The sequence below is a fragment of the Pavona decussata genome, unplaced genomic scaffold, assembly GCF_977016875.1.
Source record: "Pavona decussata unplaced genomic scaffold, jaPavDecu1.1 SCAFFOLD_34, whole genome shotgun sequence".
In the NCBI taxonomy this organism is placed as follows: domain Eukaryota; kingdom Metazoa; phylum Cnidaria; class Anthozoa; order Scleractinia; family Agariciidae; genus Pavona; species Pavona decussata.
In genome coordinates, this window is record NW_028145457.1 from 1,471,490 (window position 1) to 1,488,550 (window position 17,061).

General features: G+C 37.9%; 1 protein-coding gene across 1 annotated transcript; it reads left to right on the forward strand.

The window, feature by feature from the left end:
- Window positions 1–69: 69 nt before the first annotated feature.
- On the forward strand, window positions 70–14,998 carry LOC146484392 (peroxisomal membrane protein PMP34-like). The gene is made up of 9 exons (XM_085104897.1): window positions 70–298; window positions 2,199–2,259; window positions 3,472–3,538; window positions 9,344–9,498; window positions 11,327–11,452; window positions 12,587–12,732; window positions 13,010–13,108; window positions 13,434–13,495; window positions 14,449–14,998. Exons 1-9 carry the CDS (start codon window positions 170–172, stop codon window positions 14,585–14,587), a joined length of 984 nt encoding a protein of 327 aa, XP_084961023.1. The 5' UTR covers window positions 70–169; the 3' UTR covers window positions 14,588–14,998.
- The last annotated feature ends 2,063 nt before the right edge of the window (window positions 14,999–17,061 follow it).

Here is a 17,061-nt window from a genome sequence, read left to right on the forward strand (position 1 = left end):
GGAGCCCGCGTTACCCTAATCCAGCTAAACGAGTAAGAAATTGGTATATACTTCATATATACCAAGAAATTGGTTATTGTGCAACCATCACAGAAATATGGTGAAAATTCTATATCAGTGGTGATCACAAGTGATTATTTCGTTTTTGGAAAGCAAATGATTATTTAAAATGACCGTATTCTCGAAAACTGCAAGCTTCAATGATCTGGTTCCTCTTTTACCGGCACTGGAGCTGCCAGATACGCTCAAAATGTTGTTCTCGTATCGGAACTTCGTTCATGCCCTGGCCGGCGCCGTGGTAAGTATTACATCATTTTGTAATCGAGCACATGGCTAAAACTGGCTCTACATTATTTAACGATTCTTTTTTTTTTCTGTTTTACTGAACGACTAGCATGAACAACATATAATACCAAAAACAAAGGGAAACAAATCAGGACAGGCTACTGGGCGACTTTTTAATACTTGTCAGAACTGGAAGCGCGATTCGATCCAAGGGTTATTTTAAGTCACGAGTTAATCAAATTTGTGTTCTTTGCTACACGTATTTCATTTGTGAGTGTCTTACCTGAGAGGTGACTCTGAATTATGTTGAGCCTTTCAATGTGACTTTGAGTTTGTCTTGGGATGGTGATCAATGTCGCTGATGAATTCTCAAAAATACAACGTTATGTATGGTTCAATATATATTCAAGCTGTTACTATCCTCCCCACCCAGACATACCCCTAGGAAAATCTGGCCCCTCTGGTCTGAGGGTGGGGAATTTCGCTGAGTAGTCTTTCAATCAAGAACAGCAATATACATACAGTGTATGTAGCTGGTTCTGGCCACATTAAGCAATTCAATATAGTGGTTAAATTCTTATGACCTTGGAATTTAAAGTGTTCCCTTGAGTTTGCTGAAATTTGTTTTACTCACAAGCAGTTGACATCCCCAAATTTGAAATAGCTTTGTTTGACTGACCTTAGTATCAGAATGCCAAAATGTGGGTGATGCCAGAGAGAATAGCTACTTTTTAGCTTGCAAGCCATTTGCATTGCTTTATGTATGTGTTCGATATACCAACTGTAAGCCTTGCACATTTGCCTACATTCACTTAACCAATCCAGATAATTCTGGTTCGCTTGTTGTATTTATTATGCATGAGCGTAATCATTTCAGAGTCAAACAAAAATCGCTCTTTCACTTGAGTTTAGTATGTTGGCATTTCAATCAGAAATTTCAAACAGCTAGATTGGCAAACAAAATAATTATTATAAAAACACCATTTCATTCAACATTTGGTAACTTAATTAATGTATAGTTTATGCACAAAAACATTCACAAAATCACTTACTCTGTTAAGAATTAGAAACTCCAATGATAAAATGGTATGACCAAGGGGAACATATACAAAGTACAAAGATGGACTGTCTGATCAAACATTATTTGAGCCAAGATCCCACAGTCAGTGTTGCAGGTGATTAGAAACTCGATTACCTGGCATGCTTTTCATTGTCACTGCTGTTGTAATAATTTTGAGTGGTTTCCTTTAACATTTAGTGACCGTTTTAAACAATAGACTGAAACAGATTGTTCGGACTTTAATAGTAAAGGGTGACTGCAACCGCTTAATAGAGGTGACCACTCTACAGAGGTCAAAATTAGAATAATTAATGGCTCAGAAGTAATTTTTGGGACTTTGACAAGTGACTGCTTAATAGAATGTGACTATTTGATACAGTGCTGCTTAATAACGGTTTGACTGTAATTTACTTAAATTCTAAAATACATGTAGTTCCAAAGGTGATGCTGTCCAAATGATATAAACATTATCTAGATCACATTGTTATTAATTAATAAACGTTTGCACTCTCCATTGACATAATAAACTGTAACATGCATGGTAATTAATCACAGGAGAGATAATTCATGATTATTAATATCAGTTAAAAGCACTGCTTTTAATGATGAAGGTAGAGTGCCTATAGTATGTTTACTAAGATTAATTACAATAATATTATAACAGTCTGTCAGTGTAAATTTCCCCCTAGCCTTTTTTTTTTAAACCCACTCCAGAAGTAGGTAGACCCCTCTCAACAATATTTGTCTGTCTGTGGTGCTGAAGAATTTAGATTTTTTTTAATTATGTAATTTAATTTATGAATTATTTAGTATGCATTCTATTAGTTCTATGCTGTCTGTTCTATTTTTTTAGGGAAGTGTGACTGCCATGACTGTGTTTTATCCTTTGGATACTGCAAGAACCAGGCTTCAAGGTTGGTGAAAAGGTTAAATTGTATAGTTGCGTCAAAATATTAAGTAAAGTACCTGGCAGTTGCCTGGTCAGACACATTTTTCAAAATTCTAGCTTTTGCTTTGTACGTTAATTTAAAAAAATCAGGTAGAAATTGCTGAAAAGAAATTTACAAAATCAATTAAAGAAAGGTAGAAAAAATATTCATTTGTTTTCAGGACACAGTTACATTCATTTGTAATGATTACTTTTGTAATAGCTTATAAGGGCTGGTTCACATGAGCAATGCAAATGCTAATGTAAGTGCAAGCGCAAGCAAACACATGTGTAAACTACCATAAGGCAAACAAAAATGCAAATGCAAGGGCAAGAGCCAACACAAGAAATGGAAAAGTTTTCATTTCCTTGCTCTTGCTTTTGCATTTCACACGTGTGAACCCAGGCAACGCACAGGCAAACGCAAATGCAAGATGAAAAATACTTGTTCCATGCCTCTATGGTTTACGTTCAAACCAAGATGGCGTCCTCCCCGGCCATCTTAATCTCGTTCCCAGAGTCCTTGTTTCCTGACTGCTTGCCAAGGGTAATGCAGACTATGGGAAAAAGATTGCTGCCATCTTGGGATACTGAAATGCGCATGTGTCTCTCATTTTGCTTGCGTTTGCGTTCGACGTGTGAATGTCGCTTGCGCTTGCTCTTGCGTTTGCGCTTGCATTTGTGTCATGTATGAACCAGCCTTAAAAGTGTCTAGCAATACTTCTAATCAGTGATCTGTTGACTTTTTTTCCCATGCAAAAGTTTATCCTGTTTCCATCAAATTGTTATATGTTTCTGTGGCATTTGAAGCAGTTTTACATTGCAACAAGGTTTTATCTCATCAAGAAAAAAATCCTGACAGAAACAAAAGTGAAGGTTTGGGCCATTTATTTATCAAAGCAAAAAATAGTTGAACAGCTGTTTGGCAAGACAAAATGCATGTGGCGCATACATTACTTGCTTCCAGTGACATGAGTTCTTGGTGTGAGCAGCTAGCTGCAAATTAAATTAAAGAAGCTATTAAGTGAACTAGATTTCATTCCCCTAATGTTCACAAGGTGCTGGCAACTGCACAACTGACTGATAACCAATGATCCTAGTGCAAAAAATAAAAGGAACTGTTCACAATACAACGAGCAGACCCCATTAGGAAGTAAGTCACACTTTTGTCACTAAAGGTTGTTGTTGTTTTTCTCAGTTGATGACAAAAGGAAGGCCAAGAACACAGCTCTTGTGTTAATGGATATCATTAATGAGGAGGGACTGTATGTATACACATTATTTCCATGTAGCTTATAATATTAAAAGCTTGAATTCAAAAACCCGCTCACAGCATTTGCAAACAAAAAAATCCAGAAACAAAAACCATGAGAGGACGCAGTGGAAGTCTACTGTAAGTACGACGTCACGCAGAGATTTAATCTTTGTGGTTCCTTGAGGCGTCTGTAATCTCATTCAATATGACAGAGAATGAACGGCTCATGTTATTCTCACTTCTTTCTTTGCGATCTGGACAGTGTTTTTGAATATCGTAACTCGATACAAAATTACCGCATTACTCCTCATATAGGAAGATGGCGAGGATAAATTCGAATTAAATAAGTCTGTGGCCTGCCAGTGCTTATGTACGTACCGTCTAATGAGAGGTACCAAGCAATTGTTGATCATACTGATCAAAAAATATATATATATACCTTTAATCATATAAAAGGGACGCGTCGGCAAAATACCAAGATTGTATGACGCTTTGCTTGGCCATGTACTTTGTTTTGTAATGAATCAACAAGATCGATTTGCGCAAATTTCGCTGCAATTGTATGGTGAGAAAAATATTAGCCTGAATTTCGTACGATGCGTCCTGTGCACAAAGCTCGGAAACTAATCGCCATCCTTTTTGACCGGGCCTTTAGATCTACTAGTTGTACATTCACTTCCGGAACATAACATTCCCAGCTAATGTTTCTATTGTTTTGCGATAAGCCGCTGGCTTTTCAAATTTGGATAATAACTATCACTGAGTGGAAACGCGGGCACATATACAAGCATCTTGAAATGCGATCGCGTTATTATATTACGGCACTGTTTAGCGGGAACGAGAAGGAAGCGCGCCCTTCCGAAATTGTGATCGATCAAGCCACGAAAGTCGCGTGGAAGTTCATTAGAGAAAAAAAAGGAAGATGCGCAAAGCAAGAAATAAAAGGAAGCGATTGCTAAGAGCCGCTAATGAAAGCGAAGCCGGACAGATGCAAAGACAAAACCTGAGAGACGTATTCTTCTGCTTTGGAATTGGCGCGTGTTAATTATGCGAAATGGTAGGCATTGAAACAAAGGAAATACAAGGGACAGAACCAAGGTAAGTCTCGCTTAGTCAAGAAGACGTAAGTTATCACAGAAGAGCATTTGCCTAGACAACCACAATTTTGGATATTCACGCTTAACATAAACACGACCAACATGATCTTGCATTGTGCATCATCCGGGTTATTGTTCCAGGGGTAGGCGCCATAACATTCATAGTGTAGCAGAGCGCCCCTTAAAATTTATACTCCTGAAATTACAATGAAATGGAACAATCCATACTCACTTTCAGAGCAGGGGGCACAACAAATTCACTTTGTGCTCGAAATGTCCAAATTGTATTTTCACACCAGACAAAACCATAATGAGGGGACTATATAGAACACTTTTATCAGTGAGGTCAGTATTTTACAAAAAAGCAATAAAAAACACGCAACTATATAACTGGTGAAGTAATGAAGGAAGTGACTATGAAGCAAACTCGTAAAAATAATTAAATGCAAAATAAAAAAATGCACAGCCAATGTCGTGGTTGATATCGGTGTCAAGGTCTCGTGTAACAAAACAAATAACGCTAATGCACCAACTCAGCCTTTAATTTTTTATCCATCAGAACGGCGGGTGCCCCACCTGATAGGGTCTGATGTAACGTAAAAAACGCTAATACAGCAATTCAGCCTTTATTTTTTTATCCATCAGAACGGCGGGTGTCCCACCTGATACGGCCTGATGTAACGTAAAAAAACGCTAATACAGCAACTCAGCCTTTAATTTTTTATCCATCAGAACGGCGGGTGTCCCACCTGATACGGTCTGATGTGACGTAAAAAACGCTAATACAGCAACTCAGCCTTTAATTTTATATCCATCAGAACGGCGGGTGTCCCACCTGATACGGTCTTATGTAACGTAAAAAACGCTAATGCAGCAACTCAGCATTTAATTTTTTATCCATCAGAACGGCGGGTGTCCCACCTGATACGGTCTGATGTAACGTAAAAAACGCTAAGACAGCAACTCAGCCTTTAATTTTTTATCCATCAGAACGGCGGGTGTCCCACCTGATACGGTCTGATGTAACGTAAAAAACGCTAATGCAGCAACTCAGCATTTAATTTTTTATCCATCAGAACGGCGGGTGTCCCACCTGATACGGTCTGATGTAACGTAAAAAACGATAATACAGCAACTCAGCGTTTAATTTGTTATCCATCAGAACGGCGGGTGTCCCACCTTAAACGGTGTGATGTAACGTAAAAAACGCTAATACAGCAACTCAGCCTTTAATTTTTTATCCATCAGAACGGCGGGTGTCCCACCTGATACAGTCTGATGTAACGTAAAAAAAGCTAATACAGCAACTCAGCCTTTAATTTTTTATCCATCAGAACGGCGGGTGTCCCACCTGATACGGTCTGATGTGACGTAAAAAACGCTAATACAGCAATTCAGCCTTTAATTTTTTATCAATCAGAATGGCGGGTGTCCCACCTTAAACGGTCTGATGTAACGTAAAAAACGCTAATACAGCAACTCAGCCTTTAATTTTTTATCCATCAGAACGGCGGGTGTCCCACCTGATACGGTCTGATGTAACGTAAAAAACGCTAATACAGCAACTCAGCCTTTAATTTTTTATCCATCAGAATGGCGGGTGCCCCACCTGATACGGTCTGATGTGACGTAAAAAACGCTAATACAGCAACTCAGCCTTTAATTTTTTATCCATCAGAATGGCGGGTGACCCACCTGACACGGTCTGGTGTAACGTAAAAAAACGCTAATACGAAAACACAGCCTTTAATTTTACATGGTATGATGTGACAATGCAGTCACCAGTGTAGCCAGGCATCGGTCAATTGATATCGATCAGAATGGTGGATACCCCCCCCCCCTCTTCCCCCCTTACATACACGCTCTAAAATATAATGAAGTAATTTATTTCCACAAGACTGAAGGTTGTTTCTCCTTGTACAGTTTACTATAGCATCGTTCATATGATGGAACAAGACAGAGGTATGCATATACATGTACATGTCTCACAACTCCTGTCGTGCGTGACTTGAAGTGCGCGTTTTCCTCGCGTTTTGCGCTCGCCCGCGAAACACACACGAAAAATAACGCTTGTTCTGCGGGGCCAGTCTGGTGTTTCTTCTATGGAAAAGTGCGTGTGCATTTTGCTTTCGTCTAAAAGTTAACTTTTTTTTCTGGTGCAAATATCGTACTCAATTTTTGGGTTCTTTTAGCCCCTTCGAAAAATCGCGAGACAATTAGTGTATCTGGTATCGCAAGAGAGACAACTAGTCACAACACTAACAGGACCGCTCGTCAAATGCCATGGGATCTGATAATTTTGTCCACATAAGACTTCCTTACCCGGCTCAACTTTTTTATTACAAATATAATAATATTTTAAAGTAAATGTAAACTTATAGAGAGCAACTGTTTACTATGGTAGTGCCATGAATATGCATATTCTTCAAGATTCACCATAATTAATGCATTTGTCATTGTACTGTGTTGACAATAACACTCGTGCGATCACTTTTTTCAGGATTTCACTCCCAAGCTCACGATGTCTTTTTTTATGTTTCTTCTAACCGTGTCTCAAGGTGATTTAATAGCGCGCCTGATTTATGTCTGCCCTCTTGAATATACTCCGGGAAAAAGTTCCACTTCATTTCAGAAAACGTATCATTTGCTCGATGATTAAATTTAGATCTTATTCTTTCGGCATACAATTTTGTGGTCTCAAAACAGAATAATCTAGGAATGCTAGTAAATTCTGCACCACGTTACTCACAATAGAGAACGCCTGTGTCCTGTTATGCGCGTGATTGTTTCGTAATCGAAACCGTATATTTACACTATCAAATCATTTGCAGGATCCCGCTACAGCATTTCTTGCCTCTCTTTCCCTCTCACGTCTTCTCTTTTTCCTTCCTCTCTTCTGCCTTAACCTTTCTTCATGAGTATCTCTGCGCCAGTAAATGGCCCGCCTTTGCGAGTTATTTTAGTCGGCCGCGTCCGCCATTTCGAGTAGCGCAATTACATTGTACATTTGCATTTACTCTAATTTCACATCACGTTTTTATTTCTTGGCACTTCTTGATGTGACATGTAGTCCAGATCATATTCTTATACCTTGTCTGGTCTGCTTTCGATTTAATTACATCCTCCATGACATAAAAACAGATTACGACACCTTGCAAGTCCCAAAAGAAAAGAAACCCGGTGAGTCTTAATTTGAGGAATGTTAGGAATGCTAGTAGATTCTACTAGCATTCCTTTGCGGAACTTACAGTCGAGCCCGCCTGCGTCCTGTCATGAAGGATTGTCCTGATGTGTGGTTAAGTTATATTCTTTGGCTTAATTTAAACGGAGAAAGAAAGAAATTGTTTAGGCATCACTTCAATGCGTCAGGTTTTAGGCTGGCCATTCATGAGCTAAATTGTGAAATTTCAACCAAGTTAAGTTAAAACTGCAAATAGTTTTAATTACACTACAACTACCCCCACTCAGTCTGTTATGAATCACTTATACACAGAATCTGGAATCAGATGTTATCCTCTCATGCAGTCATTTCTAGGGGAATCTTATTAACCTCCTTTCAGTACAACTCTCTTGAAAACAACTATGTGGGAGGCCAATTGGATGCAAGAGGATTCTGTTTTCAAAATTAAGGTGGTTGCATTTTGTAGCCTTTACAAGTGACAAGATTGGTCATTTGTGCTGTAATGATATGGGCATTCTTCGAAATCATAGAAAAACACAACGATTACATAACAATGCAACCAACTTGTATTTACAGTAAGTGTTGCAGTAGTTGTTTCCTTATTTAGTAGTTGACTTGAAAAAAAAAAAAACCACTGACCTTGTGTGGAATATTCATGATATTTTCTTATAAAACACAAATTATTGACGATTTGAAAAATTTTCCATTTATAAGTTTTCTTATGTAGACACACTGGTGGTAAACATTAAGCTGCAACAGAGGATCCAATTTGTTAACATCACATTACCATATAAATTTATAACTTATTGATAAGTTATGAGCTTTCATGAATGAAGATACTGTGCCTTGAAGGAGGCAAAAAAATACATTAAATTTTTTTTTGCTTCCTGGAAAACTACTTGATGCCTGCGAACAGGGCCAAGAACACTACTTTGATGTAGAGTCATTTTGAGGTGCATTTAGGAAAATAAAGAACCTGTCAGTCAAAAAAATATTTAGCACAAATTCACAATCAAGCATGTAATTTACTTTACTCAAGCATTTCCAAGAAAAGCCTGCTAAATTCAGATGATATTTCATGGTGGCAATTTCTCTTTGCTTTGCTCTCCTTTGAATGAGTTCTGTCATTTCTCTCAAGGTTTCATCAGATCAGGGCAGAAAAACTCACCCAAAATTTATTCTAGCATTACAGGCAGGCTGAACAAGGCAGTCTTATAGCTTGGACCCCTTATGGGCATTTATATTTATTTTTTATTTCGTAACTTGGCTTTACATTTTATAAACACAGTAGTATTTTGTGTTGTCACTGGAAAGCCCCACCAAGGGAGTGTCAATAAAGCTATTGGTATTGATCACCTGATATCTCCAAGGGTGCTACAGTGTACATCATCATTACACGTTTATTCTGTTTGGAGATTCACTTCATTTTAAGACATCATTACCCATTTCCAATCACAAAATAAATTATGATGGAATATTTATATGTTTTTGACATAATCCCTGTCTGATAACTAATGAGCGGTCCCTTATTTTTCAGGCAATCCTTGTACCGTGGCCTCCTTCCTGTACTGTGCAGCCTTTATTGTTCAAATTTCCTTTATTTCTACACCTTTAATGGCCTCAAGACTGTTTTTGTAGGGAAGGGTAAAACATCTTCATCACTGCAGGATTTGATGTTTGGATACTTAGCAGGTACATGTAACTACATATTTAGTTAACAAAGGAAATTACTAAATATCTTTTGAAAGGAAAGGTTCAGCACTCAGTGTTTCCAAAATTCAGAGCGGAAGAACGCTAAAAGCATGTGGGAAATCTAAGCAAGTGCAGGGCACAAAAATTTCTAAAAATGGCGGCATATTTCATTTTTGTATTTTAAAAATTGACTAATGCTACCGTAGATCTCCTGGTAAGTAGCAATTATTTTCTCACACAAGAAGATATAGCTACAGATGTATCCTTGTGGTGCTTCAAATTTCCTTATGGTTTCTTAAAGTGCTACTGCGACAAAAATCTTAAATTTTATTTAAGGGATTTTTGGGCTTCAAGGTAATATTTAGACCTACATGTAAAACTGCAAGAAAAATATGGTTCAGACCAACCTGACAAAAGTAAACCCTTAAAAACGCTGCCCAAAAGTATGTTAAATGCGTCTGCAGTTACTCAAACAGCAACAAATTGAGCTGACAAATTTTGTGCAGTGGCTTCCCTCTCATGACATCATCTTAAATTTTTAAATATTCTTAATATTTAAGTATAATATTATGTAAATAGTTATACAATTCAGCCTTTTGGCTGCCATATGATTATCCATAATAATCTATCTATCTATCTATCTATCTATCTATCTTATTATCTTGGCGGCATTGCAAAGCGAGAAAAAGCAGTCGAAATGGTTGTCAAAGTGCTAGCAAATGTGGCACTGATAATTCAGTTCTTAATATGCAAGTGGTAGTTTTGAAGACAATGTGGATGATTCTCAGTGAAGTGAAGGGATAAGATGATGTCACATTCTACTCATAATAATAATAAATGTTATTTAACCAGGGTGACCTCTTCAGCATAAAATGCTGATATCAATAAGGGCATTGCAAAAAAGAAAAGAACCTAAAAATCCTAAAAAGCGTAAATGCAACCACTAACTTTAAAAGTAAACTCTCCTTTTGGTTCATGGACATTTTTTACTTAAGTAATGGTGGCAAACTGAATGTGGAAATTGTTGAGCTTTCCGTTGAAATTACAACTTAAAAATTTTGCAGGGTAGTACTTTCTTCCTGTATGGTGGGAACCGGTTACTACGACCACCTTCGGGCCGTTGAAATGTGGTTGTATAAAAGGGTGGTCGGATGAACGAGGTTGTAAAACTATGGAAATGACACTGTACTTTCAATTTGTTCAGGGCACAGAAAAGTGGTCTTAATAACAAGTTGGTTGTATAATTTAACGAAGTGGTTGCGGTGGAGAAAAAAAGAACAATGATGCATATTTTATTGGAAACAACTGTAACCATGTGAAACATTACAGAAGTCCAATAATTATGAGAATAAATTATTTGAAAAAGCAGCGATGTGTTTGTCATGGCAATATGGAGCCACATCAGACTCAAATAGCAGTGATTCCGTTGGACAGATGAATTTAGGTTTATTTGTAATTTTAAAACTATAAATTTTGTTATTTAACAAGCTGTTTATTTGTAGAGTATAAGAACAATAACCTTTCAATTAAATGTGTTTGATTCTGGAGAGTGTTTTAATTTATGATTCAAGGATGAACAAACTCTATTTAGCATTCAAAGAAAAAATGATATTAAAGCTGAGCCATCACACATGAGCCGCTAACATTGTGGGAGGGGAGATGATCTTCAGAAATAGATTTTGGTTCTTCTGTTCTTCAGTTTTTAAAGTTCTATGTTCTTATAAAACTCCTGCAAACTATCAAGTGTTGTAATAAAGTCCTTTGGAAAAATTCGAGGCCAGGGCTGATATTCAGGCTCTGAGTACTGACAGTAAATTTTTATTTTCAGGCATTGTTAATGTTCTTATGACAACACCACTGTGGGTTGTGAACACTCGGTTAAAGTTACAAGGAGCCATGTTTAGGACAAAAGGTCTCGAAAACAACAAAACAAAGAAATACAAAGGAATCATTGGTGAGTGAATCAGAAACAAGGAGGCTAAAACATTACTGCTAAGAGTGCATAACCATGCATGTTATTAGTCCCACTCAAGGGTAAACATGCTGGTATATTTACTGTGTGTAAAATAAGAACTTTTTTATGAAGGCTTTACAAACTGCAGCTATTAATTGCTGTTTATTTTGTGCATTCCAGGTTGTGGTATCTTGTTTAGAGAATGGAAATGAGTCTTTTAGTAAAGCAGATAGTACTGGAAGAACAATCACAAGATGATAGCTTTCTTTTTGTTTGTCACTCAACATAGTGGCTTACTGCTAGAATTTGTTAGGTGATGAGGTTGGCTTGGTGTGTAATTAGCACCTAGATTAACGATGACTCAGGCATTGCGATGCTGGAGTGCTCAACAGCCAGTCAACCTCATCACACAATGAAGCCCAGGGGTATGTGGCCAAAGGCTGTCTATTGCGTTACACAAAATAAACAAAGAAATCCTTTTTAAACCATAATTTGAAGAGGTGCCTGGAAAAAAGCCCTAAGTGACTTCTGATAAATTGCTAGATTCTCCTTCCAGATTTCCTTGTATTTGCTTGTGAAACAAAAGGAGAATTTGACCTTACATCAAAAGTCACATAGGGCCTTATTTCACGCACCACTTCATTTTTAACAGTGGCATAGAAAAATTGCAGTTTCCAAACAAATATCAATTGCAATTACTTGGTTGTTATCAAAAGACAGCTTTGGTGGCTATTCAAATTAAGCTACAGATGTTGATTTTGGTGGTTAGCATGCATTCAGTGTGATCTCAAAGAAAAGGACAGTTTTGCGGCAGCCACGTACACTTGGTTAGGTTTTTATTTTTAATTTTCATGTTTATGTTTTCTGAGATTTCCACTGCGGTACTACAAGATAATTGCAGAACTTGTGGTTTTTTCCTTTCTTCAACCAAATGATTTAAATATAGGGTGATTTCCCCTCATCAATAACCCGAGAAAGTGGAGCTGGCTGAGCTGCACTGGAAAATCTTTTTGTAATGTAAAATTATAATGATCTAGTAACAGATAGGAGCAATTTTGCTGAAAATTCATTAAACTACTGTGCAATATACTTTCTGAGTTGTGCTTTAATTTCTTTTTGTTGCCTGTTTTATAGATGGGTTGCAAAAAATTAGCCGTGAAGAAGGTGTTGGATCCTTGTGGAGTGGTACAGGCCCATCTCTTGTTCTTGCTGGAAATCCTGCTATTCAATTTATGGTTTATGAAGCAATAAAAAAATTTTTAATGGATGACGACAAGAAGGTATGTAACCTGTCCATGAGTTTAGTAATTTTTTATGATTTATGAGAGAAGTTTAATATATTGTCATGGTGACCTTTTCGAACCGTTTTATTGTTCAGTTCCACTGTTTTGTAATTTGTCCATATAGAATAGGTTATTTTTATCTTTGTCACCCCACTAATACAACCAGTCTACTTTTTTGAAGTCCGAAAATAAAAGCTTATGCAGTAATATGTGAAAATCCTTCAGAACTTTTGATGATGATTAATTAAACCCATATGAATCTAATCATTTGCAGGCTCTACGTGGAAGGCAATATTTTGTATTGGGTGCAATTGCCAAAGCGGTTTCTACAGTTTTAACGTATCCTCTACAAGTGGCGCAGTGCAGACAGAGGGTAAGTAACAACATGGATTAAAAGCCAGTTGTTAAACATCGTTCAATGATCTTGTTACGCCAAACGGTCAGGGAATTTTGCATTTTTCTTAGTTTATTTTTTTAATCATTATAATTATACATTTGTGGTGTAAGGATGTTGCAGCCCTGTAGACAGGTAACAACATACATATACGTCGTTACTGAAGTAGTCACTGGTATTTTCTCTTTTTAATCCATCTAAGACATTTTCAGATGGCTGTGTTTATGAAGCAAACCCACTCTAGAAGCACATGTTTAATTTGGTACATTGTAAACGTTTATTTTCTCTGTAAATTTTTCCACAGTCTGGGCAAAAAACGCCAAATGGCAAGACAGATATTTTCTCCCTCATGGCAAGACTTGTAAGGTACATCTGCAAATCGTGTTTTTTTCGTTTTTTTGGGTTTTTTTTTTCACTAACAACATACATTAGTGTTAAGTAAAAATTAAAACGCTGCCTGGTAGGACACCATACTGAAGAGTGAGAACCCAGGGTCACACCTTCCAATCATGACCAAAGGGATCAATTGTAAAAGAAACCTCAAAGAGAGGTCATCAACAATTAGAGAGAAGACATACAAGACAAATTTTGGTTGAAGAAGGAGTGGATATGGGACCTAGGAAGGGTACTAAGAAAATCAGATAGACAGATACCAGATAGACAGGCTGCCTGATGGCTGTTGTCAAGGTATCATCCCTTGGGAAATGGGCTTCAAGAGCTTTGCTGGACATCTCTCCAGCGCTAAAGAACGGCCTTGTAACAGTAGATTATGCAGCCGTGATATATGAAAGAACATTCTATTGTGACTAAACAGAGACCATGGGAAAGAGGTTGATTAGACAAAACTAAGACTAGAACTTTTTGCCTGATTTTTGTTCACAGGCCTCAAATGTAACGTACAGTGTAAGAGCCTGTATCAGTAATGTGATGATCAATCCTTTATTGAGCGGCGGGTGTTTAGGGAATTAATATAGTAAATTATACCTGAAAGGTTACACTGCACGAAAAAGGATGCGCTTATTTAGAAGCAAGACCGCATCGTGTTTGTTGAACATTCCAGAGGATTTCAGAGGGTTGTCCGCTGTTTAAAGAGTGCCATAAACTCTGAATGGCCGCTTTCATCAATACACCCACATCAATACAATTGGTTCCTTCCGAACTACTCATTGTTTGTGTAGATTTTATACGGCTCAATTTCCATTCTTTCACAATTCTCACGAGAAACTTGTATGTATAAATTATCGTGACAGCACTTTAGCCTTGAATTCAGGTAACGCCTCGACAGAATTTGATGGTTGTGACGGTTGTTTGTTTCTTAGGGAACAGGGCTTAGCGGGAATGTACAAAGGCCTCGAGGCAAAGCTTCTACAGACTGTGTCGACAGCAGCTCTGATGTTCGTCGCCTACGAGAAAATAGCCGCCTTTATTTTCAAGCTTCTACGGAAAAGACCAAGATAGTCACAGTAATGAAACAATTATATGACAGCCAACATCTCCCCGATCAGTATAGAGAAATGTCATCCTTCTCATCGATTGTATTTGCAGACTGTCCTCTTTTGAAAATTTCTAAGAAGTTAACAATTTCTTCGTTTCTTGGACAAAATAATATATACAGGCAAAGGTAAGCCTTCAAACAGATTTTTGTACCGAATAAAAGTAAGTTGTCTGAGGCATCAATCCAGTATCCTGGCCCGTGCCAAAGGGGTTTTTAAGTGGTTGCCGCTGGCCATTTGTTTTCAAGTTGCATCACGCTTTCGCCGCACGGGTTGAACGGCTGTTTCTCGTGAAGAAAAAAAGAAAATCCTCTGGCATCAGTCCGGAAATTAAAAGCAAAATAAAAGCAAAATACAATACAAACTATTGAATACACGCGCGCACTGAACTGCAAGTTGGATTATTTGTTCCAGTGCTTGCGCATGCGTTTCTCAATGTTTGTTTTTAAGGACTCTTGATTCGTTTGTGTTTGCTTCGCAAGTGAAAATCAGGCCTTGGTGTCATTAATACCCAAATTACAATTACACGCTGAAAACTCGCTGGGAGGAGAAGTGGGCGCCATTTTGAATTGGAGCAAAAATGGCACGAATTAAGCACGGTGCTTCCTCAATTTCCAAATGCAGAGGTATTTTTTTGCTGCGTTTATGACTATGCGGGAAAAGCAGATCTTACAAAGGGCTACTGGAATCCAAAAAGAAAATTGGGGGCAACCACGCAGTTTTTAAGCAACAATAAATTTTACAATGTACAGCGGTATGACTTTTCTTCCAATCTCTGAAAAATGCGTGGTTGCCCCAATTTTCTTTCTGGGTTTGTTTTAAAGATCTTTTTTTCGCGCGTAGTCATAAACCATGCAAATATCTTTGATTTTGTAGGCGCCTTCCGTAGGAAATTATAGTTTTTTGAGACACGCAGAACTTATGTACTGAAAAGATGGCTGAGATCTACGGAAACAAACTTCTACAATCGCTACAGGTAGCATCCATGTAATACCATAGAAATGGAAGGAAGTTACTACAACTGCCCCGCTCTTTGAGATTAATCTGTTATAAATCCCTCCTCTGCGATGTGATGCGCGAAGAATTCGTTTTTGGAAGTCAGATGAAGTGGTGGCATTTCGCATCTTTACATCCGATAAGATTGGTCATTCATGCTGTTATTAATGATAGATCAGAGAATTGACTCGGTATGTGTTTACGTTAAAGCGCTAAAGTGAACCCATGAACTTCCCACTCAGCGTTGTCCCTAGGAAGGAAATGGGAAATCGCACGGGGCATAAAAAGGAAAAAAGCTTTGAGATCTCTTTGCCTCGTGCGCTCTGCCATTTCCTTACTAGGGCTAACGCTGTGTGGTGTTCCCTACCCCAGACAAAGTGGGTCCCCTTCGAAAAAACTTATTATGGCCAGTTCCCTTGTTACATATGTATTGATTATTTACGAGCTTTCGTGAATTGGAGAAACATAGAAAGAGAGACAAATTGTTCTTATAAGCCCATGTTCACTTCTGAAAAGCTACGCGATAGTAGCGAACAATTCTACTCGGTGTGGAGTCATTTTGAGCAGTATTAATTTAACCGAAATGTGCAGGTTTTTCAAAAATTTCGCTGTTAGAGTGAAAAGAAGTTAGGAAAGTTGCTGGAAAAGAAACAAAGAACCAGTCAATCTTGATCAAACATTTTTTTGGTGCAAATTCCCAGTCAATAATCTGAATAATGTATAAGTTACTTTACTCGTTCAGAGAAGCGCTCAAGCATTTTCGAGAAAAGTCTGCTATTCGGATGATATCTCGCGATGGCAAATCTATGTAGGCTTTGCTTTCAAAAATCCTCTGAATTTCTTAAGTCGTCCAATAGTCCTTGAGCGTCCTCGTAGGATGATTTGATCACTTTAAACTCCCTGGATTCGGCCATTTCTCAATGACAAGCAGAAAATTGATCGACCGGGTAATAACGCAGTCTTATAGCTCGGACTACTCCCTCCCCCCACCCGTGCCCTTTATGTGTATTTGTCGATTACCTTCCTTTCGTGTATTTACTTGATGCGCGTATGCGACGTTATAATTACCCATATACTCCTTGCGCACCCTGTTCAGGCAAAGTCGAGAACGAACAGTATATTTCAACTGTAAGTACTATCACGCGGGTACTTCAAGGATGCGTCCAGTGTGGCTTAGGGCCAAAACCCCGCGGGCTATATCACAGAAGATAGAACCATGTTCTGCGATCATCTGCGATCATATTGAGATTTCCACACCCAAATATTATTCCGGAGTTTAGACAACAACGAACTTTGCAACAAACGCATTCTACAAATATAAAAGAGACTAGCCATAAACTTCCTCGGTTAGTATAATATATACAAACCCCAATTTAGTCGTAAATTGCTAAATTTGTTCCATATAATATAACTGACCCTCGATAACGGCTAAATTTGTTCCAT